This window comes from Rana temporaria, chromosome 4 (genome assembly GCF_905171775.1).
Source record: "Rana temporaria chromosome 4, aRanTem1.1, whole genome shotgun sequence".
Lineage (NCBI taxonomy): Eukaryota > Metazoa > Chordata > Amphibia > Anura > Ranidae > Rana > Rana temporaria.
The window spans coordinates 188,169,128-188,186,827 of NC_053492.1; the positions used below are offsets into that span (position 1 = coordinate 188,169,128).

The window sequence follows — 17,700 nt, forward strand, 5'->3', positions numbered from 1 at the left end:
TTGTATTCCAGGTCAGTGTCCATATTCCTCACTGATTCGTATGTGCGAGTCATTGGAATACTTGGAACGCATTGTGAGGGCGCAGCGTGATGACATCACGACGCTGACCTGGTTTCATAATACATTGACCTTTCCCTGTGATTGGCCCTTTTGCGTTCCAGGGTGGGACGCACGCGCGCCACGTACATCACACGTCAGCATCCCTGCGGTTGCCGTAGGGACCTTCGTGTCCACCGTGGCTGCGCTTGCGCACATGTCAAGAGCCTGACCGCCCCCCGCCCCCAGATTGGCAGCAGTTGTAGGTGCCGTAGATCGACGCACCGGCTGCAGCATTGAGGACGGCTATGACGTTGCTTATGCCCCGCCTGGACACGCTCTGGGGACCAATGGACACTCGGATGGTCCACAGTTAACAGGTGGCTGTTCACTTACTACGTCCTTTGCTGACAGTAGTGGGCGGCACCTGAAGTCAGTGACTGTGATTGGTTAATCCCCCTGGCTTCTCTCAGCTGTTTGCAGGCATGCTGTCATCATTGCTTATCCTACGTCCTTTGCTGACAGTAGTGGGCGACACCTGAAGGCAGTGATTGTGATTGGCTAATTCCCCTGGCTTCTCTCAGCTGTTTGCAGGCACGCTGTCATCATTGCTTATCCTACGTCCTTTGCTGACAGTAGTGGGCGGCACCTGAAGTCAGTGATTGTGATTGGTTAATTCCTCTGGCTTCCCTCAGCTGTTTGCAGGCACGCTGTCATCATTGCTTATTCTTATGTTATAAATAGATGGCGTTGGGCACTTGTATGGGTTATGCCCCAGTTGAAGAGCTCTGCCGCTCGAAACATGTCGGGTACATAGCTCATACGCTACTTGCTCATTACGCCATATTTTACTTGTGATCACTTGTACTCGTCTTTCACTGGGCTTGTACTTTTTTATCTATTTTATATATTTTTATCCAGTTTTTTGTTTATTTTGGCTTTTATTTTCTATGCCTAATAAAGGCTTGTTTTGGGATTAACCGCACTATGTGAGTACGTTTTCCCTTACATGGTTTCTACGTTTGGCCTGCATACTACACTCTTTCATCTGAGAACCACACCTGCACGAGCTGTCTCCTCTCATTGGATTGGACCCGTCCTGGCGGATTAAAGGCTGGCACATCAAACAGCTTCCCCATTGACATCACGGCTGCCTAGGAGCTCGTACATGCGTGTTTGACATACCGTCGCTGACGTGTATGTCCACACTTTCCGGTAAGAGTACCCATCTTTATACTTGTTTATTTGGATACCATTGTGGATTGCTGACGAGGTTCCAACTGCTTATTAAGAACATCTGAGTTCCATACCTGAGAAGATCACAACATCTTCCATTCCTCTACAGTCATCTGGTCTTTTCCACAAAGAACTTTTGACCAACTCCAATAAAGGAAATACATTGCATATATATATTTCTTTGGACTGTATAGGCCATTTTGACCTTGGACTATCACATTTACATTTTGGAGTTACACGTATAAATTATATGGACTTCATTTGAGGTTCTCATTATCATTTATTTTTGTGTCCTCTCACTTATCACGGTGTGTTTATATTACACATTATCCAGCTAGATCTCACTTTCTAGCTGTCTTTCAGGTTATTTACCTGTCACATTACTTGGGGGTGTGTCCCCCTCTTTTTTCTTTTTCAAATTTCTTTGATTTTTCACTGAATTTTGATTATTTACCATATTTTTTGATTCATTTCACTGAATACTCAGCGCTGCACTTTTTCTTTTTTATTCTTTGTACACAATATTGTCTTTTGTTGGTGCTAGCTGCTACTGGTTTACAATATTTACAGTTAGCGCAACTTTTTTTCCTCATTTTATCTTTTTCCACGTGACACCATTGTTGCAGCTCACTAAACAGTCCTTTATCATTTACTACACATCATCAATTATGGATGTATTTGATTATAGGTCCTCTCGCTCTTTAAACACTGAAGGTATTTTCACGGTCACTGGTACCAGCGTGGAAATCAGTGGTGTTTTCATGAGATTGAAAAATCTCATGACCACAGAAATCCATCTACAATGGGACATAGCCTTTCTGGAACAATACCAGAAGGAAAAATTGGTCCCGAGAGGATTAAGGTGGGATATTCACCCACAACAAGGTGATGATGATTTACAGGCTTGGTCTCGTTACTTTAACGAAGCAGGCTTAAATCTTCTCGAATTCCTTACAGGGAGAAAAAAGTCTAAATTAAAGGCCATTGACTCAGAGATTAAAACCCTTCGAGAACAACTTCTTCCACATAAAACATCTCCAGAATACATCTCCCTTTCCTCTAATCTCCAGGGTATACTGGAAAAGGAAGAAAGAGACCAACGTTTTAAAAAACAAAAAAAATATATCCGAGACACTAATGACTATCAAGCTGGTCTGGTTTATAAATGGCAAAAAAAAGAGTCACTTATACCATCCGGTGAGGTAATTCCCACACAGATGGATACCACGGCTCCCTTGGCCAATGTCTCGAGAATTTTGGTTCCCGCGACCACCCCCCAAGTTCCTTCAATGAAAACAACAGACCCTCCAAGTAAATTCCCCATCCCCAATAATCACATCAAGGGGCAACCCAGGGGGAGGGGTGGACGAGGTAAAGGAAGGGGTAACCACCAGGTTTCCAATGACCATAGTACTGCCTATTACCATAGTCGGGATAGATCCCCCCGGGATTCACACACCAGGGATAGATCACCCCACTACTCCCATGGTAGAGATAGATCTCCTCATGAATTCTATGACAGTCGAGGAGGTGGTCACTATGATCGACCTCGTGGAGATCATACCCCGGTACATACCCACAATAGGTTCCTTCCATTGAGGGACACTAGGGGTTACTATCCCTATACGGAGGGTGATCAGGATTCTTACAATAGGTCTCCTTATTCTTATAATCGCTCACATCATGAGCCCCCCCATGAAGGGGATTTTCCCAGGGCTCGCACGGGTTCCAAAAGGGGCATAGAACAAAACGGGGCACCCGAGGGGGGAGGAGGGCAAGGAAAAAGAGGCAGACTGTAAAAGGTAGTGGCATTTTCAATCTGAGCAAGGTTGAATTTTCCAAGGCTGAGATTACCACCTTAGACAAGGGTTTAAAATTCGTTCCATCGAAACAATTGAACAAATTCGACACTTTTGTCGATATTCATAAGTTTACCCGAAAATTAAATATTCAGAGATATTTTTTGTCTAACCCCTATCAGTCCAAAACTTCTTATGCCTCCTTAGGAGATGTAATCCATTCAGGGATGTCCAATCCATCATTGTTCAATCCTCCTACCACCACAGCATCATCCATTAAGGTCTTTCGAGACTTGGTACTCAAAGACCTTGAAGCCATACCCAAAAAACGTACCTATGACCATCCCGACATCAAATTGGGTCTTAAATCTTTGTGTGAGAGAAAAGACCTAATAATTCGGCCAGCCGATAAGGGAGGTGGTTTGGTCATCATGGATAAGGCGGATTATCATTTAGAAATGTGCCGCATCCTTGATGACACAAGCACCTATGCCCCATTGACGTCTGATCCAACAAAGACGCTAAAGAAGTCTCTTTTGGGTTTGATCAATAGGGGTTTTTCTGATGGAATTCTGGATAAAAAAGAAAAAGATTACCTTATACCTACCGTCCCTCGCATTCCAGTCATGTACTTCCTCCCTAAGATCCATAAAAGTGTCACCAATCCCCCGGGCAGACCCATCGTTAGCGGGATAGACTCGGTGACCTCTCGTATTGGGAGGTACATCGATTTCTTCCTACAACCCCTGGTGCGGGCTGTTCCGTCTTTTTTAAAAGACACAGGAGACACGATACGCAAATTACAAGTAGTGGATCTTCCTGAGGGATGTCTTTTGGTAACTGCCGATGTTACATCTCTGTATACGTGCATACCACACAAATTGGGGTTCAAATCTGTAGAACTGTCCCTTTCCAGGGACGGCACACTCCCCATTGCACAACAGAGATTCATCATGGACTTGCTCAAATTTGCCACACAGGGCAATTATTTTTGGTACGACCAACGTTTCTTTCTTCAAACAAAGGGTGTCGCGATGGGGGCCAAGTTTGCCCCCAGCCTGGCGAACCTTTACATGGCCCATTGGGAGGAGGATGTCGTCTATGCTCTCCATCGTCCAGAGATCTTGCTGTGGGCCAGGTACATAGACGACATCCTCCTCCTGTGGCATGGTGATGAAGAATCTCTCCATGACTTTATGGTCACTTTAAATGACAACGAGATGGGCATTATCCTCACTTATGATCTTAGCCACACCCTTATACATTTTCTTGACCTTGAGATTTCAGTGGACAATAATCAGTTGGTTACTAGAACATTTTTTAAGCCAACAGACAGAAACGGGTACATTCCCACGGACAGCTGTCATTACAGTTCTTGGCTGAAATCTATACCTTTCAGCCAGTTGCTCCGCATTAGAAGGAATTGTACAAACGCCTCTGATTTTGTCATACAAGCGGAATCCCTCAAGGCCAAATTTGTTGAGAAGGGGTACTCACCGGGGAAAGTGGATGAGGATATTGAGCGTGTTCGCAAGATCGATAGAGATTCCCTTACTGTAGAGAAGCCAAAACGTCCCCCTGATACAAAATTTAAATGGGCATTTACTACTCAGTATTCTGTCCAGCATAAACGTATCAAAAGCATACTCAATCAGCATTGGAACGTTTTGAAAAGCGACTCCCTTTTGGGTCCGGTACTCCCTGATAGACCTGGAGTTGTATTTAGGGGGGCCATGGCACTCAGGAATAAGCTTGCCCCTAACGTATCAGACCCTCCTACCAAACCGTCTTTCTTTCCTGAGATGAAGGGATTCCATGCATGCAGGAGATGCAATGTCTGTCTTTTAAACGCGCTTACCAACAGAAAGATTACCAGTTTTACATCTACAGTGACATCCAGTATTTACCATGTGAGGGATTTTGTAACCTGTGACACCCGTTATGTTGTCTATTTGCTTACTTGTCCGTGCAAAAAACAATACGTTGGCAGGACCATACGTACGTTCTCAATCAGGGTAAATGAACACATAGCTCGGATTAGATTGGGTAAAACTAATCACAGTGTGCCCAAACACTACCTGGAACATCATCATAAAAATCCAGAGGGGACAAGTTTCCAGATCATTGGCAAATTTACCCCCCATTGGAGGGGTGAGTCCAAGATCAGAGGCGTGTCCCAACTCGAGATGTTCTGGATATACCAGCTTCGCTGTTTTTTCCCTCATGGACTCAATATAGAGTGGGATATTAACGCCTTTATTAACAAATCCTAGTGATTGTATGACGTTTATGTCCTTCTCTTATTGTGCTTTCCTTAATTTGGGATTTTTGTTAGGCATTCTTATAAGCATATCATTATGGCCATTTTCTCCATTTCTCACATGTATTCAAAATATAGCATTGTTATTTTTATATACAGGCATATTCATTATTTTTCAGGTACTTTGTTTATTGATTGTATATGTATTAATGTATATTTTTTGTTTACAATAGCAATGATGCCACACAGCCTTGTATACACTGCCTACACCACCATTGGGTATTCCTAAATGTCACTCCCCTTGTATTCCAGGTCAGTGTCCATATTCCTCACTGATTCGTATGTGCGAGTCATTGGAATACTTGGAACGCATTGTGAGGGCGCAGCGTGATGACATCACGACGCTGACCTGGTTTCATAATACATTGACCTTTCCCTGTGATTGGCCCTTTTGCGTTCCAGGGTGGGACGCACGCGCGCCACGTACATCACACGTCAGCATCCCTGCGGTTGCCGTAGGGACCTTCGTGTCCACCGTGGCTGCGCTTGCGCACATGTCAAGAGCCTGACCGCCCCCCGCCCCCAGATTGGCAGCAGTTGTAGGTGCCGTAGATCGACGCACCGGCTGCAGCATTGAGGACGGCTATGACGTTGCTTATGCCCCGCCTGGACACGCTCTGGGGACCAATGGACACTCGGATGGTCCACAGTTAACAGGTGGCTGTTCACTTACTACGTCCTTTGCTGACAGTAGTGGGCGGCACCTGAAGTCAGTGACTGTGATTGGTTAATCCCCCTGGCTTCTCTCAGCTGTTTGCAGGCATGCTGTCATCATTGCTTATCCTACGTCCTTTGCTGACAGTAGTGGGCGACACCTGAAGGCAGTGATTGTGATTGGCTAATTCCCCTGGCTTCTCTCAGCTGTTTGCAGGCACGCTGTCATCATTGCTTATCCTACGTCCTTTGCTGACAGTAGTGGGCGGCACCTGAAGTCAGTGATTGTGATTGGTTAATTCCTCTGGCTTCCCTCAGCTGTTTGCAGGCACGCTGTCATCATTGCTTATTCTTATGTTATAAATAGATGGCGTTGGGCACTTGTATGGGTTATGCCCCAGTTGAAGAGCTCTGCCGCTCGAAACATGTCGGGTACATAGCTCATACGCTACTTGCTCATTACGCCATATTTTACTTGTGATCACTTGTACTCGTCTTTCACTGGGCTTGTACTTTTTTATCTATTTTATATATTTTTATCCAGTTTTTTGTTTATTTTGGCTTTTATTTTCTATGCCTAATAAAGGCTTGTTTTGGGATTAACCGCACTATGTGAGTACGTTTTCCCTTACATGGTTTCTACGTTTGGCCTGCATACTACACTCTTTCATCTGAGAACCACACCTGCACGAGCTGTCTCCTCTCATTGGATTGGACCCGTCCTGGCGGATTAAAGGCTGGCACATCAAACAGCTTCCCCATTGACATCACGGCTGCCTAGGAGCTCGTACATGCGTGTTTGACATACCGTCGCTGACGTGTATGTCCACACTTTCCGGTAAGAGTACCCATCTTTATACTTGTTTATTTGGATACCATTGTGGATTGCTGACGAGGTTCCAACTGCTTATTAAGAACATCTGAGTTCCATACCTGAGAAGATCACAACATCTTCCATTCCTCTACAGTCATCTGGTCTTTTCCACAAAGAACTTTTGACCAACTCCAATAAAGGAAATACATTGCATATATATATTTCTTTGGACTGTATAGGCCATTTTGACCTTGGACTATCACATTTACATTTTGGAGTTACACGTATAAATTATATGGACTTCATTTGAGGTTCTCATTATCATTTATTTTTGTGTCCTCTCACTTATCACGGTGTGTTTATATTACACATTATCCAGCTAGATCTCACTTTCTAGCTGTCTTTCAGGTTATTTACCTGTCACATTACTTGGGGGTGTGTCCCCCTCTTTTTTCTTTTTCAAATTTCTTTGATTTTTCACTGAATTTTGATTATTTACCATATTTTTTGATTCATTTCACTGAATACTCAGCGCTGCACTTTTTCTTTTTTATTCTTTGTACACAATATTGTCTTTTGTTGGTGCTAGCTGCTACTGGTTTACAATATTTACAGTTAGCGCAACTTTTTTTCCTCATTTTATCAGTTTCCTTGGGGTGTCTACTTTCCAAAATGGGGTCATTTGGGGGGGTTTTGTACTGCCTTGCCATTTTAGCACCTCAAGAAATGAGATAGGCAGTCATAAAATAAAAGCTGTGTAAATTCCAGAAAATGTACCCTAGTTTGTAGACGCTATAACTTTTGCGAAAACCAATAAATATACGCTTATTGCGATTTTTTTTACTAAAGACATGTGGCTGAATACATTTTGGCCTAAATGTTTGACTAAAATTTAGTTTATTCGATTTTTTTTACTTTTTGTTATAAGAAAAATCATTTTTTTTCAAAATTTACGGTCTTTTTGCGTTTATATCGCAAAAAATAAAAATCGCAGAGGCGATCAAATACCATCAAAATAAAGCTCTATTTGTGGGAAGAAAAGGACGCAAGTTTCGTTTCGGTACAACATTGCATGACCGCGCAATTACCAGTTAAAGCAGCGCATTGCCAAATTGTAAAAACACCTCTGGTCTTTAGACAGCGTATTGGTCCGGAGCTTAAGTGGTTAGTCACAAATTAGGTGAAGTTTTAATTAGTTATAATGTACTTGATGAAAGCCAGCTAGACATAACATACAGTGTGCTAAACTTCATTACACTGAGATATAATTCCAAGCATGCATAGGACCTTGGCCCTTGTTTTTGAGAACCTTGCGATTTGTGCCCGTGATATCTGATGGCATTGGTCTTAATTTGTTTCTATGTTACTAGTAATTCAAGTTAAGGGTTTTCTTTGCCTTATTATATCCTATAAATCATACTAGTTAATCTTTAGATTTTAATTATGTTTCAATATATATATATATATATATATATATATATATATTTGCGTAACTGCTGAAGATGTCATGCTGAAGATGTATCCAAAAAAACATTTGGCCCGCGGGCTGGGCTTTGGACATGCTTGGTTTAAAGAAAAACACACAGGTTATTAAGCTGTACAGTGTGTTTAAAATATGTGGTCGACCTTTTGTTGGTGGACAATCATCTATTGCCAGTGCACATGACCTGGTGGCTCTTGTAAAAAAAAGACAATATTTTTTTTAAACCAACATTTATATGCACTATAAAGTCTTCATCTTTGCTAGTATATGAGAAGGGCTTTGACTTTATCTCAGTTTAATCAATTAAAGTTGTTAGTTAGTGATGCACAGTAGCACATTGTAATTACTTGCAGGAGGTGTACACAATAACTAATTATGAATTCTTTTTAGCTAATTGAATGTGGAAATTCAAGTAAGATATTTTTTCTTTGTGTTGTATGTTCACTGGGGAAAATCATCTTTTCTTACTTTCTTTGTGATTCTAATACAACAAATGAGAGGAAATACAAATATTGTTATTTTTCACTTTTGGGGGCATTTGTTCTGGCGACAGCTGTCAAATGTGAGATTTCCCCTAGCTTTGTTGAGATCCCACTTTATTTTTATGACGCTTGGACAGGAAACAATGGGAAATTTTCCTAATGGGGATGAAAACTATAAAAACTTTTCCCTACTGTATCCAAAAGATGGTGAAAAGTTTTGCTTGGTTTCCTTTTCAAAAACTGTGAGGCCTCGTACACACGACAGAGTTTCTCGGCAGAATTCACCGAGAAACTCGGTCAAACCCGGATTCTGCCGAGAAACTCTGTCGTCTGTACACTTTTGGCCCGATGGAGCCGCCGAGGAACTCGTCGAGAAAATAGAGAACATGTTCTCTATTTTCTCGTTGTTCTATGGGAGAAGGCGGCCCGCCGAGCTCCTCGGCGGCTTCATACCTGAACTCGACGTGTTTGGCACGTCGAGTTCCTCGGCCGTGTGTACGGGGCCTGACATTTTCAAAATGGAAACATTGCAACACTATGACCCGGATTCACAAAGCACTTGCGCCAACGTATCTCGAGATACGCCGCGTAAGTGCAAATATGCGCCGTCGTATCTGTGCGCCGTGCCCACAAACTAAGATACACCAGAAAATAGGCTTCATCCGACCAACGTAACTTGCCTACGCCGGCGTAGAGTGGGCACATTTTTACGCTGGGCGCATTTGCCGCTCCCAAAGATTTTCTAGGCACATATGCAAATGAGGGAGATACGCCGATTCACGAACGTACTTGCGCCCATCGTATAATATACACGGTTTGCGTAAGTCGTACGTCCGGCGTAAAGTTATTCCCCATATATGAGGTGCAATCCATGGAAAGGTATGGACCAGGGAACACAAGCCGTCGTATTTTACGTTGGACGTGAATATGGCTGGGCGTAGGTTACGTTCACGCCGTAGGCAGTGATCCGTCGTATCTTAGGCAGTTGTTCCAACGTGATTCTGAGCATGGGCACTGGGATGCGTCCACGGGACGGCGCATGCGCCGTTCATTATACGTGTCTGTCTGAGACTTAGCCCATCATTTGCATGGGGTCACGCCTCATTTGCATGGCTCACACCCACTTCCACATACGCCAGCTTACGCCTAGGAAACCCAGCGCAGATTTGGCAACACTGGCTTTGTGAATCCAGTGCTTGCCTCTCTGCGTCAGCGTAGCGTATAAAAGATACGCTACGGCGGCATAAATATGCACCGATGTCTGTGAATCCGGGCCTATATTGGTAATATAGTTGTTTCATTTTAGGCATTGTTAAAATGAATGCTCCCTACTGGATGGAATTTTAAAAAACATTTATGCAGGCGGACTCCGTCGCCAAGTGTGAATGAGGCCTTAGAGAGACTAATGGGCTGACATTTACTGAATCCACTTTAAAGTGTGTATTTGTGTCAGTTGTACAATAGTTTTAGTCATACTCCAGTGCAGATCAGCTACCTATTTATTGTAGCTAATTCATAAGTAGTTACATAATGCAGCCCTCAAAATTTCCACTCGCCTACTAGCATTTGGCGAGTGGATTTAAGCTGGGGGCGAGTGATGTCAGGGCTGCATGAGCAATCTCCCTGCAATCTGTGCCTACACTTAGAGTCCTGATGAGATTGGCGGCGGAAGAGGAAAGGTGCATGCTCGGGAAAAGTAGTCTGGTGAGCCGCGCGCAGGCAGAGCAGTACACAGGTGCTCTCCTTACAATTCTCATTAAGCCATGGGACCTAACAGTATGACCTCTCTGAGCCTGCCCCCCTCCCCTCTCCCAATGTAGCTGGAGAGCAGAAAGTAATGAGTGAGGTGGAGGATTGCGAAAATTACCACTCCGGTGCAGCGCTCACTGAAAGTTGCCCTGACATGAGAGCGGCAGCCTTCTAGTTTGTGTAGTTTTCTTCTCCTTGTGCTCTATGTAAGTGTCCAACAGTTCAGCCTGAGCACTGTGAACAGACTGGTCTCAATGTGTGCTGTGCGCTGTCAGTGTGCGCTGTGCTATGGTGTCAATGGCTGTGCAGTTGTGTGGATATCAGCGCTGGATTGTACTCCCTCCCGCTGTGCTGCAGCTCCTCTCCTCTCTGCCAGCCTGAATAAAAGGGGGAAGTGGGGACATGCAAACGTGGAGCCGCACACACAGGCTCCTGATGATGAGATGAATGGGAGAGAGAGAGAGAGGATGGATGGGAGTTGCAGAGGAGACAGCAAGAGAATAGGGAAGAGACCCAGTTCTAGTGCCCTGTCCCTCTGGTCTGCCCCCAGTGCCCTGTCCCTCTGGTCTGCTCCCAGTGCCCTGTCCCTCTGGTCTTCTCCCAGTGCCCTGTCCCTCTGGTCTGTCCCCAGTGCCCTGTCCCTCTGGTCTGTCCCCAGTGCCCTGTCCCTCTGGTCTGTCCCCAGTGCCCTGTCCCTCTGGTCTGTCCCCAGTGCCCTGTCCCTCTGATCTGCCCCCAGTGCCCTGTCCCATTTTGTTAAAGTTGTTGTTGGTAATATTTAATTTTGTAACTTGATTATGCATAAAACATTGTCATTCCATGAGATAATCTACGAGGGCGTGTTTACAGGTGCAATTAGGCGCAGGGCAGTGTATGAATTAGGTGGGGCAACTGGTGGCGAGTAACTCTTGAGGCCTGGCTAGTAGCTCAGGACTTGAAATTTTGAGCCCTGACATAATGTATACAGTATATCAAATGTAAGAATGTTTAAATTGGAGGTGTGCTGAATATTACCTTGTGAACCTGTTTGATCTTCATAGAATCAAGCAACTTAGGAAACAAGGCTAAAATAATTTATGGATTGTATGATTCTCTGCAGACTGAGCTCAGTGTTCAATTGTTCATCAAGTCACAAGTTTTTCTCTCTAATGCATATAAAACGATATTGTTTATATGTTTAAGTATTTATATCACTGTTGTACTATATTTACAAGTTATCTCTATTTTTTTCATGAGTCTTTTAATAATGTTGAATAACTTTGCAGGTGCGTTGCATCAGGGTACAAAAAACCCGATATGTTTGGAATACATTAGAAGCCAGGTTTCAGAAAGCTGGGTAAGATTATATTCATTGTGTTATTTTTGTCAATATCATTCTTGAATCAAGTAAAAATGTGTTTTCTCATTTGGTTTAGAGTTCTGGAAGAAAATCTTTCCTGTTCTGATATTCATAAAAAATATGGAATGGGTTTAAGCAGCGAGGAACAGAATGCCAGGTATGTTTATTTGTGGAACATGAAGCATGTAGACTGTGCAGGTACTTATGTGTACTAGGCTGCACCTTAAAGTTCAGTTCCCGAGATGCATTTAAAGTGTATCTCTAGGCAAAATATATGTTTTCTTTTTTTGTCTTGAAAACCTTCCAACTAATTTCGGAAGTGACAGGCATAATAACTCCTATGAATTCAATTTAAGTATCAATTTAGGTATCAAACTATTTCCCACCCAACTTCCCCTTTATAGTGCCGTCGTACGTGTTGTACGGCACCGCGCTTTGCTAGAGCATTTTTTAAAAACGATGGTGTGTGGGCAACGTCGTTTTAATGATGAAGTTGGAATAACATTGTGTTTTTCTACATGGCTTTGATTATGGTTGTAGCTGGTCCTTTAGTCTCACTGCAGCTCCGGTCGTGCCCACCCAACCATTCGCTATGCACTTTCTCTTCACTTCCTCTGTTCCTCTGTTGGGGGGGCCTATGGCGCTCTCTGGGTACAGAGCCTCTAGCTACGCCACTTGGACGGATTAGGTAGGTGGATATTAATGAAACAAGAGTTGGCACAAGCTTCTTACAGGAGTTTTTTTTAATGATGCACTACTGCAGTGGTGACAGTACATGCAAAAGAAAAAATAAAGTTAAATATTTTTTTTACATTTCTTCAATTTCAAAAAAATTATGACAAAATATTACTAATTAAAAAAACTCACCATGCCTCTTACTAAATACCCTGGAGTGTCTACTTAAAAAAAGGGGGTCATTTGGGGATATTTGTACTCGTATGTTTTCGGGCCTCAAAATTTAGATTTTAAGATATATACTATAGCTTGTAACTTTCCTAAAGACTACATAATACACATAAATTTGGGGTATTTTCACCCCATAAATGTAGCAGAATACATGTTGGCCTAAATTCAAGAAGACAGATACGTTTAGTTGCAAATTTTCTATAACAGAAATTAAGAAAAACATATTAAAAAAAAAAAAGTTATTTATTTAGCAAAAAAATTCAAAACCCACTGGTGATTACATACCACCAAAAGAAAGCTCTATTTGTATAAAAAAAATTATATATATTTCATATGGGTACAGTGTTGTATACCCCTACAATTGTCATTCAAAGTGCAACAGCGCTGAAAGCTGAAAATTAGACTGGGCAGGAAGGGAGTTAAAGTGTCTGGTATTTAAACCATTAATAAAAGGGAACTTTTGTGTCCTGTTTATAGCTTTAATGAGATATCTTTTAGAGCTACTATATTTTAACAACGTATTGGGTTCGATACACAAACAATATAATTGGATTGATCCTTTCTTGCATTAACTATCAACAAAAAATTTAGACTGGTTAAGGTGGATCACTCAAGTAAACTTTTACCTTTCTACATTTTCTCTAAAGGGGTTGTAAAGGCAGTGGCGCCATTGGCTGTCATGCTGTCAATCAAAGTCAGCTAGCCAATCAGGGGAGAGAGGGGCGGAGCCCGGTTGGGTCTCTGTGTCTCAATGGACACAGGGAGCTGTGACTTGGCTCGGGTGCCCCTACAGCAAGCTGCTTTCTGTAGGGGCACAGGAGGGAGGGGCCAGGATCACAGAAGGGGGACCCGAAAAAATTAGTTTCTGGGCTGCTCTGTGCAAATCCACTGTAACAGAGCAGGTACGTATAACATGTTTGTTATTTTTATGGGGAAAAAAAACAAGACTTTACAATCACTTTAACCTCTTGCTGGGTCACTGACATACAAACATCAGACAGAGCTATGTAGCTTATTAACCGGTCTGCCGGTTTTGCATCCTGCATTTAATCCTTTTCCATGATGAACATACATACCAATCAAAGATACTGTATACCAGGATGTGTAATTGCAAGATCATGACAGAAACGAGACATATGCTGAGATACAAAACAGTTGCATTTAAAAATTTACTGTTGGAACTGTTTTATGCAAATTGTTTTGTGTATTGCGTTTGTTGCTTTCTTTTTCATTGCTTTCCTATTTTTAAACTTGTAGGCAACAGTTCTGTGGACCAAACACAATAGAAGTAGAAATTACTCCAATATGGAAGCTGTTATTTAAGGAGGTAACAGCACTAATCTATTCTGTTTTTGTTTCATATGGATGTTTCATAAATGTGTCTGCAGTAGATACCCTAAAGAGCAAGCATTTCATCTGCCACATTCCTTATTGTTATTAATTGGTTGGAAAGGGATGAAATGCATGTAGTTTATTTATTAATTTATAGGGCATTAAGGCCTCATTTCCACTGGCGTTTTTACAGCCACGTTTCTGAGCATTTTTTACAGCTTAAAAACGCCTGTCCATGTTATTCTATGGCTTCATTCCCACATAGGCGTTTTTGAGCTGCAAGTGGCATAGACGTTTTTGAGCTGTAAAAAAAACGCGGGACCAGGGCGTTCTGAAGCTCCAGAGTAGAGCTGTAAAAACGCCAGACGTTAAAAAACGCTCAAAAACGCGCGAAAACGCTCAAAAACGCTCAAAAACGCGACCGCAGCATTTTTAAAGCTGCAGCTCACAAAAAAAAAAATTTTTTTTTTTTTTTTTTTTTTTTACAAAATAAACATGGACAGGCGTTTTTAAGCTGTAAAAAAGGCTAACAACAGTGGCTGTAAAAACGCCAGTGGAAATGAAGCATAAACATTTTTTTTTTTTTAATCATGTTCAAATGTAGTATGATGATTATAGAACTCAAGGGTATTTTCAGAAATGTGCATAATAAACCTATCATTAATGTTATGTTCAAATAAAGTATATAAAGTAAATAATCAGTGTGATTCTATATGACTGTCAGTGAGGGACCTTATATTGTAAGCACCTTGAGGGTAAATGGTCAGTGTAATGTACCTCTAATAAAGAAAAAAAACAAAACAATAAATTCTATATATTTATTTTAACAGATTTTGAACCCATTTTACTTTTTTGAAGTTTATTCACTAAGTGTGTGGCTGGCAATTGGATACCTAGAATATTCTTTGGCTATATTAATTATGACCATATTGTCTATTCTTGCAACAATTTACATGCTAAGGATGGTAAGCATAATTCTGTTACTTTAATATTTCCATGTTTTTTGCTTTAATCTAAATACACAGATGGTAACTAAGTTATTTGGATTTCTTTATCTTTATAGCAATCAGTTAAATTGCATCGTATGGTGGAGTCACATAACAATGTTTTGGTGTCCGTTCTTCAGAGAAATGGAGGTAAGACAACCAAAGGGCAAAAAATAACAAACACGTCATACTTACCTGCTCTGTGAAATGGTTTTGCACAGAGCAGCCCAGATCCTCTTCTTCTTGGGTTCCCTGTCGGTTCTCCTGACCCCCCCCCCCCTCTCTGAGTTCCCCTGCTTGCTATGGGGGCACTTGTGCATGCTTGCTCCCAAGCCTGCTGCTCTATCTAAGCCAATTAGAAGTGAGAGGCCCAAAAAATCTGGCTCAGTGAATATTAGGGGGGGGGGGGGGGATCTTTAGCTGATCTTTTTTTTTAAAGGCTTGAATTTAGCAATTTAATGTAATATAAGATAGTCACAGTATACTCAGTTAACCATTTTTTTCTCTTTCCTCTTTTAGCTCTGCATCCTCATAAAGTCTCTTTGGCATTTGAGACTTTTGGGAGTGCTGGATGCCTGTATCCCATCAAATGCTGGTTCCTTCTTCTGACCACCTATATCACTTTAGGGCTCAGCTTCAGATTTCTATTATTATCATATAAATAGCTGGCAGACCAAAATATGGCTTCAGTTATTTAATGAGAGGAAAGAAGTGTAAAAAAAATAGTATCTTACAATACCCGCATGCTGTATTACCTGTAGGCGCACTGTTGTTTCTTACTTTTTAACACTGTTGTGATGAATATTAATGTTCCCTAGAAAAGAAGACTATGGGGGTAATCCACAAAAGGGATACGCCGGCGTATCTACTGATACGCCGTCGTATCCCTGTTTCTATCTATGGAACTGATCCACAGAATCAGTTTCACATAGATAGACAGAAGATCCGACATGTGTAAGGGACTTACACTGTCGGATCTTAGGATGCAGTACCGCAGCGTACGTCGAAATCCAGCGTCGGGTATGCAAATTAGCACTTACGGAGATCCACGAAGCTTTTCAGCTTCGTTTTTTCTCCGTAAGTATTAGTTTGCCGTCGCAATATTAGGGCTGCTTTTACAAGGCCTAAACTGTTTACACCTTGTAAAAGTAGACCCTTCTATCCCGCGTCGCTGTAATTTATTTTTTCCCGCCGCAACTCATTTTTTTTTTTTATGCCCGTCGCGATTCTCAAAACCCGGCGCAACGTAAAACCGCGCAAAGCACGTTGGGAAAATGACGTCGGGAGCATGCGCAGTACGTCCGGCACGGGAGCGCGCCTAATTTAAATAGGACTCGCCCCATTAAATTAGGAACGCCTTGCGCCGGACGGATTTAAGTTACACCGCTCAAAATTTCTAGGTAAGTGCTTTGTGGATCAGGCACTTAGGTAGAGATTTTGCGGCGGTGTAACTTAAATGGGAAAAAATACATTGCGCCAGGTTTTTGTGGATTAGGCCCCATATGCATAACTAACATATTCAGGTTTAGTGCATGCCAGGTTAGCATGCACCAGTTTACATGACTAGTTACTCCATTTTTAATTAGCCTATCTGTCATTTTGAGATGCCTGATGTAAATGTTTTATTTCCTCTTGTCTTCATGGTCAATTTATTTTGACTCCTGTTCTATTTTAACCACTTTAGCCCTGGACAAATGTTCCCCCCTTCCTGACCAGAGCACTTTTTGCGTTTCGGCACTGCTTCGCTTTAACTGACAATTGCGCGGTCGTGCAACGTGGCTCTCAAACAAAATTGACGTCCTTTTTGTTCCACAAATAAAGCCTCTGCAGTTTTTATTTTTTGCGCTACAAACAAAAATAGAGCGACAATTTTGAAAATGCTATATTTTTTACTTACTATAATAAATATCCTCACAAAATATATATATAAAAAAAAGTTTCCTCAGTTTAGGCCGATACGTATTCTTCTACATATTTTTGGTAAAAAAAATCGCAATAAGCGTTTTTTGTTTGGTTTGCGCATAAGTTATAGTGTCTACAAATTAAGGGATAGTTTTATGCCATTTTTATTAATATTTTTTTTTTACTTTTAATGGCAGCGATCAGAGATTTTTATTGTGACTGCGACATTATGGCGGACACATTGGACACTTTTGGTGCTATTTTGGGACCATTCACATTTATACATCGATCAGTGCTATAAAAATGCACTGATTACTGTATAAATGTGACTGGCAGGTAAGGGGTTAACCACTAGGGGGCTAGAAAGGGGTTAAGTGTGTCCTAGGGATGTGTTTTAGCTGTGTGTGGGCGGGGCAATATGTTACATGACACTGATCACTGCTCCCGATTACAGGGAGCAGACGATCAGTGTCCTGTCACTAGGCAGAACAGGGAAATGCCTTGTTTGCACAGGCATCCCCCGTTCTGCCTCTCAGTGACGCAATCGCGGGACACAGGCGGACATCAAGTCACGGGGAGTGCGGCGCGCCTGCCGCACGCATTCTTAAAGGGGACGTACAGGTACACCCATTTGCTGACGTATATCGGCGTGTGCAGCGGTC

The 17,700-nt window shown here is 42.1% G+C and overlaps 1 protein-coding gene across 2 annotated transcripts in view; it reads left to right on the forward strand.

The window, feature by feature from the left end:
- LOC120936834 (probable cation-transporting ATPase 13A5) overlaps positions 1-17,700 on the forward strand; it is a 157,882-nt gene that overhangs the window by 53,875 nt on the left and 86,307 nt on the right. For both annotated transcript variants that reach the window (XM_040349539.1, XM_040349540.1), the window contains 5 exons: positions 11,839-11,909; positions 11,989-12,069; positions 14,076-14,145; positions 14,981-15,115; positions 15,214-15,286. In XM_040349539.1, the coding sequence (XP_040205473.1) occupies positions 11,839-11,909; positions 11,989-12,069; positions 14,076-14,145; positions 14,981-15,115; positions 15,214-15,286 (430 nt within the window). The remainder of the gene's footprint in view (positions 1-11,838; positions 11,910-11,988; positions 12,070-14,075; positions 14,146-14,980; positions 15,116-15,213; positions 15,287-17,700) is intronic.